The sequence below is a fragment of the Helobdella robusta genome (genome assembly GCF_000326865.2).
Source record: "Helobdella robusta unplaced genomic scaffold HELROscaffold_44, whole genome shotgun sequence".
Lineage (NCBI taxonomy): Eukaryota > Metazoa > Annelida > Clitellata > Rhynchobdellida > Glossiphoniidae > Helobdella > Helobdella robusta.
In genome coordinates this window covers 415,451-424,830 of record NW_008705063.1, presented here as the reverse complement: position 1 = coordinate 424,830, position 9,380 = coordinate 415,451, and the positions used below count along the sequence as shown (strand labels likewise).

At 30.5% G+C, this 9,380-nt stretch overlaps 1 protein-coding gene across 1 annotated transcript; it reads right to left on the bottom strand.

The window, feature by feature from the left end:
• Positions 1-4,559: 4,559 nt before the first annotated feature.
• On the bottom strand, positions 4,560-9,034 carry HELRODRAFT_177733 (hypothetical protein; the record flags this gene model as incomplete). Its single annotated transcript, XM_009025890.1, has 10 exons — positions 4,560-4,705; positions 5,492-5,620; positions 5,862-5,999; positions 6,195-6,291; positions 6,431-6,564; positions 6,876-6,996; positions 7,098-7,225; positions 7,294-7,656; positions 8,606-8,743; positions 8,971-9,034. The coding sequence occupies 10 exons, from the start codon at positions 9,032-9,034 to the stop codon at positions 4,560-4,562; spliced, it is 1,458 nt and encodes a 485-aa protein (XP_009024138.1).
• Positions 9,035-9,380: the final 346 nt, after the last annotated feature.

The following is a 9,380-nucleotide window of genomic DNA, read 5'->3' as shown; positions in this document are numbered from 1 at the left end:
TTTAATATCTACATTACTTCTATTCTTGATAAGCTTATTCCTCTTAAATCTTTTACTTATAGGCTCTATTCTCGTAAGGCTCCTTGGTTTGATTATGCTTGTGTAGTAGCCAAGAAAAGTCTTAGAAGACTGGAGAAAGCCTATAGGTTAAATCCATCTAACTCTCTTTATTCTATCTATGAATCTGAATTGATTAATTATAAATATCTACTATTCTCTAAACACTCTACTTTTCTTAGAAATTCTATAACATCTGCTTCAACATCTAAAAATAGGTGGTCTGTTCTATCTAAACTTCTACATAAAAAATCTTCTCACTCATCTTTCTCTGCTCAACAGTTTCATGACTTTTTTGTAAATAAAATTACTTCTTTAAGAACATCTAATTCTAATTCTCCTTCTCATAACTTTACTAAACTTACTACTGAATCTTTCTCTGTATTTACTCCAATAAATCTTTTAGAACTAACTAAAATTATTAATTCTATGTCGTCTACAACCTGTTCTCTAGATCTACTTCCTTCTAATTTACTTAAAGAATTCTCTTCAATATTTTATCCAATCATTCTCAAATTAGTTAATTTATCTCTTTCCAACTCTAAATTTCCTACTTCTTATAAGAATTCTATTGTTATTCCTATTCTTAAAAACACATCCCTAGATCCTACCTCTTTATCTAATTATAGACCTGTAACTAATATTACTTTCATCTCTAAAATAATAGAAAAAGTTGTTTTTAATCAACTCTCATCCTATTTAGACTTTAACTCTTTGCTACCTGTATCTCAATCTGGTTTCAGACCTGCTCACAGTACTGAAACTTCTTTACTTAAAATACACAATGATATCCTTCTCTCTAGTGACAATAGTAATCTTACTCTTCTTCTTGCTCTTGACTATTCTTCAGCTTTTGATACTGTTGACCATACTATTCTCTTGAGACTGCTGCATCTTTCTTTTAATATTACTGATTCTTGTCTATCTTGGTTTTCTTCTTATCTCTGTAATCGTTTTTCTTCTGTTGTTCTCAATAATTCTACTTCTAACTCCTCTACTCTTACTTTCGGGGTACCTCAGGGTTCTATCCTTGGCCCTCTTCTATTTATACTCTATACTTCTGAACTACCTCGTATTATTAATAACTTTTCTTTCTCTAGTCATCTATATGCTGATGATTCTTATATTTATACTTCTTTTCCTCTATCTAATCTCAATAGTGTTCTTCATAATTTATCTCTATGTCTTTCTTCGATTATCGCTTGGTCTGATTCTATGTGTCTTAAACTTAATCCTTCTAAGTTTGAATTAATTTGTTTTAATAAATCTAAACACTCAATTACTATTCCTCCTATTATCTTACCTGATTCTAAAACTCTTGATTCTTGTTATTTCGTTAGTCTTATCTAGGATTGATTATTGTAACTCGCTCTACTATGGTCTTCCTGACTCTATACTCTATCCTTTAAGTAAAGCTTTTAACTCTGCTGCTCGTCTAGTTGCTCGTGCCCCTTTCTTTTCTCATATATCTCCATATCTTGTTCTCTTGCACTGGCTACCTATAAAATATAGAATAATTTTTAAAATTTGCACGTTCATGTATAAGTCTCAATCTAAATTATTTCCTAAGTACTTATCAGATATATTAATTGAACCTAAACGCCCCGGTTTACGATCGTCTTCTTCTTCTCGCTTTTTCTTAACTCGTGTTAAACACTCTTTTGCCAAATCTGCTTTTGCTTTTTCTGGTCCTTTTCTCTGGAACTCTCTACCTACTTCTCTAACTATTTCTCCATCACTTGCGAAGTTCAGAGCGGATTTCAAGACCCATCTGTTTTCAAAATTCATTGAGGAGCGCTGTTGAACATCGCGGAAATAGCGCTTTATAAGCTAATTGATTGATTGATTGATTGATTGAATAATAAAATTTCTAATTATTCTAGAATGAATTTTCGGTAACCTACACCAAAATCAGTGTAATAGGGTTTGTGGTAATTTATATGTAGTTTATCTGGTATTTATAGTATTTTTAACAAAGGAACTTTAAATTTCATTGTTTCTTTGTGTAACTACTTTGTTGGTAGGATCGTTACAGCCTGTTGTTGGATGTTTTTTTACAGGATTACTATTTTTAAACATATATATATGTATACATATATATAACTGAAATTTATATACAGCGCTTTTTATTTGGTGAAACTCAAAAGCGCTACTAAATTATAGACAAATAAAGGAGTTTTAAGCTGACTTCAACATTGTAAATATGGTAGGTTAGGGTCACGTAAGCAAGGAGGCTAACCATTCCAAACAAGCCGTTCGAAAACCGCAAAGTTGCGGGAACCCGTCGCTAACTTAGCAGTTGAGATAAGAAATAAATTGCGTTTGGTTTATAGGAAAGAATATTTTGAAAATGTGATATGTATGATTACAATCTATCAATGAGATAGAAAGATGCCGCATTATAGACACATTTAAACTGCTAACTTAAAGAAAACACGTTTCTCAACCCTCAACCAGTGCAACTTTTTCAAAATAAAAACCATTATAAGACTGAATCAGAGAAAAAAATTTGTGGAGAGTTTATATATGAGAAGAGTATAATCGATACACTAAAATGCAGCACTCATATCAAGTAATACCAAAAAAAACACATTGATTGTCTATTGTAGAGAATAATTAGAAGAAAAACGGAGAGTTCTTTTTTTAAATTACAAATGAGAGTAGTAGTGAATGTTCTGAAATTAGGTGTGTTTGAAATTTTTTATTCATTTATACTTTCGATGTAGATAAGTTTAGGTGTTTCACTTGAAACTATAATGTTATATATATGATACTCTGAAAAAAAACAATCAATAAAAATATAATTTCACTCTTTTTCTAAATATTGAAACAATATTTTTGTACAAAAATATGAGAAATCAAAAATTGCAGCTGTATCGTTGTTTTTTTAAGTTAATTCCGTTAAGTTTTGTGATGTTTCTGAGCATGTGAAAAAATTCATTCATTAACATCAAACAGAAAAATTAAAATTTTGGAAAAGTTAATGGAGAAAGTGAAATAGCGCTAGATGACTTTGCAGAATCCAAAGTCTTGTTAATAACTTCACGAGCCGATAGTTGATTGGCTGCCTGTAAGCAATTTAGAAAAATAATGAGTGATGATTCAATGTTTACATTAATTTAAGAATAAATTATGAAAAAGCAACTCAAAACTAAAAAATGAATTAGATTTTAGTGTAACTGAAAAAGTGAAATAGTTAAAAAATATATATTGAAAACAGCGTTAAACTCAGAAGCTAAAATCTACAAATTCGCAAAAAATACAACTTAATTAACTCATTCGATTGGACATTTTCTAAATTTTAAATTTGTTCAGTTAAGTTAGTAGCAGTTGTTTAGAAGTGCACTCATTAATATAATGTTAAGTCTTACTTACTGATGACATTCATTTAATACATACTGAAAAAAATAGATTTTTTTTGTTAACAACCTTTAATATAATTGTAACCACTAACCTGAAATTGACTCTTGCTCTTGAATGAAAAAAATTACATTTAATTATTTCTTTCAATTTTTATCACAGACTAAATCAATACATCAATCAATCTTCGTTTAGCGTCCAAAGACCCAGTTGCCCCAAGATAGGACGTATCACAGACTAAATACATACACATAATATGTTTTTACGATGTTTTCATAACTTTAAAACGAGTAAGATAAGATTATTTTACTATTTTTATTTTCCAAATACGTTGGTTTATATTTTTTTTTGATAAATTGAACTTCTTGAAAAAAAGATGATTTTCAAAATGACCAAAAGTGGTTCTTCATCAACATTAAACATTCGAAAGCGTAAAATTAAAAGATATAAATAAAAAATTTTTGAACAAATTTCATGATATAACCTTGTCCAGTCTGAAGCGCTGTTGAATCATAGACAAATAAAAAATAATCGACATTGTAAATCAGTGCAGCGCCTTAGTGTAATGGTTAAGATAGCTAGCACTGCAGTTGCAGAAAATGTAAAGATTTTTCGTGCCCAGTACGTACAATGATAGAAAAAAATAAAAAATTTAAATAATAAAAACTGAAGACCCTTTTATGAAAATTTTCGTAATCCCGTTTAATCATTTTGGTGGGAGACGTATCCCAAGATTCTTAGTTGATGAAACGTTTACCTTATTAAACTAGTATATACACATAATCTTCAATAATTTTTCCCATGGTATAGTGGCAGGGTGCCAGCCACATCTCCCACCTTGAATCCGCTACTGCATGAATGCTTTTGAAAAAAGAAAAAAGGTTTCTATCTAATAAAAACCTGTTGGTGAAGCCAGTTTTTTTTCTAAAATTATTCAAAAAATAAAATTAAAATAATTAACAAAAATTAATTAAACTGAATAAACTATGCAATAAAATCTATTTTATTGAATTTAATCAAATGACTGAACATTTTATTCTTCTGAAAGTCATTTGCTCGTGATTAATTAGACAAGTAAAAAAAAACTTTTTTTCCATTTCATTTTTTTATTTTTCTAAGGAAAAGTAATGATTTTTTTATTTTTAACCGCACTGACTTTTGTATAAAAAGTACGTGATGAGTCCAATGCCCATTGAAATAAAAAGTGAACAGACAATGATTATCGTTATGACAATATAGTTAGGATTGCTACCCGCGTCTGTCTCATCTTCTCTCAACATTTCCTGCTCTTCAAGTTTAACGGATAAATTTTTTTTTAAATATTTACTTAATTTGTTATCAAGAAATTCTTTGTTAAAAATTTATTTCTTGAAAAAGTCAAATAATTTTTTAACTAAGTACAAATTTGCAAATCGATTGCAAATTAATTATATATCAATTACAACTTGTTTTCAAAATTTTCCTAGCATGAAACACTGTTGTTTTTTATTTGGAGGTTAATTAACTGATTTTCGAACAACAGTTCATTCTATTTTTTCGAGTACGAATATTTTAAATAAGTTATAACAAATGTATAAGAAGCTGTTACTTCCCTTATTAATATTCATAAATCACGTGATTTTTTGTCAATAAGAATCAAAAATAAACCGAAATCGCACGCGTTTCTAAAAATGTAGAAAGCCACTAAAAAATAAATCTTGAAGCGTGCAATTTCCAACCGATTGCACATTTACAGTTTAAAACAGGTTGGTGCCTGTTGCCTATATGTTCACCAGAACACGCATGAATATTATGCAAATGCATGAAGTAATTTAGATAAAAAATATTTAATATGTAAAAAGTTGAAAAAATGAATAAATATTTAATAATGAACTAAAAAATGCAAAAAATTGTAAAAGTTGATGAGTTTGATGAATAATAGTTTGTTCATTGAAACTGAAGTGCGTGGGCGCGTTCGAAGGCCAGTATAGGTATTATAATTATTTAGTTTAGAAATTCAAATATATTTGATGTTTTGAAACCTAGCCAGACATTCATGTGGATTATAACAGTAGTTTGAATTTAATAGACTTACTTTTACATTGAGATTCAATGGTTGTTACAAAACCTTTTCCGCACAGGCATTTTTCAAACATGATATTGTTTACTATTTCTTGGACACACATCATTTCCTTGCCACAGTCACCGTTATTAACACCGCAATCTAAATATCGTTAGTTTATTTCAAAACCAACAATATTTATTAAACAATTTTTCATACTATTAACTTAAAGTACAATACCATTAAACTGTATTTTATTTTTCAAGACAAAAAATTTTTGATGGAATATTCAAAAAAACCTACCACGAGTTTTGGATATTTGTTTCTTTCAAGTTGAAAGATTGTGCAAGTTAAAAAATTGTATCAAAAATGGCAAAAAAGTTTTCGAAACAAATTTTCGAACCTCTCTTATCACAGAGTGCTCCAGTCCAGCCAATTCTGCAATGGCCAGTTCGACAGTAAGCTTTCTTAATTTCTATCTTATCATTCATGCAATAGTTGTATTTTGTCGGTTTACCTTGAACATCCAATTCTGGCGAAACTGAATGATTATAAATTTTACAAATGTATAACTACATGTTAAGGCGACATGATGGCGTAATGTTTCATGTGCCTAGCACTGAAGTTGTAGGGTATAAATGCAAGGAGATCCAGCCTGTCCCGTGCCTTATGTGCTTGCTGTTGATGCTTCTGAGAAATTCATTGGAGGAAAGTAGGAAAAAATTCAAACACGAACCGTCAGAAAGAAAAGCGAATACAAAATGTTCTTCGCATTGTTCCTTGTTCAACTGGTCTTTGAATTCTATTTTTCTTCCGCATTGACATGTTTCATCCTAAGAAAAATTAGAGAAATATTTGCAAAAAGCATTATTTAGATTTTATTATCTATACTGTTTGAAATAAAAACGAAGTAAGTGGAACAATTTATGTAAATATTCCATAACTCTCTAAAAACTGTTCCTCAAAACTCACTCTGGTCCCGCTGTACGGAAACCCAAGCTCCTTGCATTTGTCCAAACAAAGAGCTTTACTTAATAATTGATCATGTTTGTGCTCAAGATCCAGGTATTTGAAACATCCAACCGTAATTGATTGATTTGATTTTTCTGTTATTTGTAATGAGAAACGTGAAGGTTGTATTTTTTTGTACTTCGAAAATCATAAGTCAGCTACGAAAAAGGCTGAGCCGTTTTTATAGCATTTTATCTTTTTAAAAAGCTGTACCATTCCCAACGCATGGCAAACACCACACCAATCGAAGCACAACACACATGACATGTGTTTGTCCATAAGTTCATAAGTTGCGGATGAATAGCATCGCGCAATTGCCACAACGCAATTTAAACATAGCATTTCTACTGTCATTCTAAACTCGCCAATTTGAACTAAAAACTCAAAATGATCTCAAGCACATTACTGGCATATACAGAATGGAAAGAAGACCCCCCACACGACAGCCCATCTGAACATTTCTTATTGCATTTGTCGGCACCAGCTTCATTCTCAACACTGTTGGCACATGTGCATAACCGACCATCCTGAATTTTTTTTAATCAAAAGTTCCTTTTATTTTCAGTGGAAAAATTTCAATTAAAACAACTTAAAAGTCAGAATCAATAAGGGTAAACTCTCCACTCACCTTCATTGCGTAGAATGATGTTTCTTTACAATATTCAAAACACGAATTTAGAGAAACAATCATCAGTTCCTTAAAGGACTGCACTTTGTTAAAACAACCCTTGTAATTCCAGTCGTTTTTAGGTTCATCTTGTAGAAACAGACAAGAAAAAAAATCAAAATGTTCTATTCAACTACTTTTTAGAAATTTTCCTAACCGAGATTTGTATTCTCATAAACTTCTGGTACTTTGAATATTTCTTCATCTGGCGGATTGCACTTGACTTGAACATCAAATACATCACCTTGAACCTCAACACAGACGTCCTCACCACATCCTCCATTATTTTCTTCACATGAAGTGATGGGATCACTTGCTGGTGTTTCCACGTCTGTTCCGTCAGTCACATTCGATATTATTGGAACGTTAGAGATTCCGTCAGTCACATTCGATATTATTGGAACGTTAGAGATTCGGTCAGTCACATTCGATATTATTGGAACGTTAGAGATTCGGCCAGTCACATTCAGTGTTCTTGAGGAGCTCGTTGTAATTTCATTTAATTCAGGTAGTGTCACTCCTAGCAATGCAACAAAAAATATCATGAAAATTCAAATTTATTTTAAATGTTTCACATTGCACAAACAGGAATGTTGAAAAATAATTGTAATTGCTACAACTTAATTTCTAAGAAACTAATAATTGTTGAAAAAATTAGTTTATTAAATATTGGGTTAGTTTTTTTTAACCCACCCATATTTGCAACATTTTGCCTCGAAACAAAATTTCATTGTTCCGAGGGCGCCTCAGTCGCTTGAATTTGCGCTTTATAAATGACATTATAATTATTATCATCATTATTGTTTTTTTCTTTCAATATTATTTATATTTTCATTTTATTATTATTAATATTCAATCTTCTAACTGTGAATAAAGTAAAAAATGCTTTCGTTACTATTGTGCATTTTAATAAATGAATTGCGAACAATTTTTTTAGCTAATACATTTTAAGGCTTAAATTTTAAGCATTGGGAAATTTATAGTTTTTACTAAGTAACAATATTTCAATAATAAAATAAAGCTTCCGAGGTTTGTAATCAAAAATTAAATTAACTGTTTGCGATTGAAAAGTATTTTGTAACAAAATGATGACTTATATTGTTCATTTTTTTGTACTTCATTACGCAGCTGGGTCACGCCCGGAACTGCTCTACTCTCGTTCTGCAATAATTATATTCATCCTAAAATTTTGTTCCACGAAATCTGTAACATATACACTATACAATGTACATACACACCATCTCAACACACACGCAAGGCATTTTGTATTGTCTTTGAATATAGAACCGACAGTACTTGAACCAGGTCATCGCGAGTAAGAAAGCGAGACATGGTACTTCTATCGACTGAGCACACACGCTCATTGAGCAAAAGTTATAGGTACAATAAAAAGTACTCAAGAGGTTTTTGGCTGAAAATTTTGAAACCACAAACGATCAAATAAATCTTAGTTTTGTAAAATTCTGCACCTTTCTGATTGCAAAGCGTTCCGCTCCAGCCTGGCAAACAAACTGCGGCTGTACAATAACTCTTTTTGCTCTCTACTTCATCATTCAGGCAATATTGGTATATTGTTGAGTTGGTGTGCTTATCTGTTTCCAGAGAAACTGTTCATGTGAAAATAAAAGAAACTTTTATTAAATGGAAAATTAAATGTTAATGATTTAAAATATATTTGAAATAGATTGAATTCTCAACATTTGCTCGGACTAGATGTTGGACTTGAAACATTTTCATTGAGATCAAAATGAGTTTCCTTATTTTACAAAAACTATTTATGTTCAATTTTACTTAAAACTTTCTAAAACAATCAATAAAAACTGCTTATATTAACCGTCAAAGAGGTTAAAATTGCCTTTGCCACCATCACAATCAGCAAGTTTCATCTGATTCTCCATTGTGAAATCATTTCCACACATGCAGACAGAATTCTAAAAATTAATCAAAAATCTTAACAAAAATTATTTAATTAGATTTAATTAAGGTGTCAGGTTTCTTAATTGGCTGGTCATCTTCTTTGGTCTCCTTTTCTTCATCGATAGCATCATATTCTTCTTTGTCTTAATTGGCTGGTCATCTTCTTTGGTCTCCTTTTCTTCATCGATAGCACCATATTCTTCTTTGGAAGAATATTCTTTTTTGGAAGAATATGATGCTATCGATGAAGAAAAGGAGACCAAATAAGATGACCAGCCAATTAAGATTAATTTTAAAATACCAAAGTTAATTTTACAGCGTCAAAGT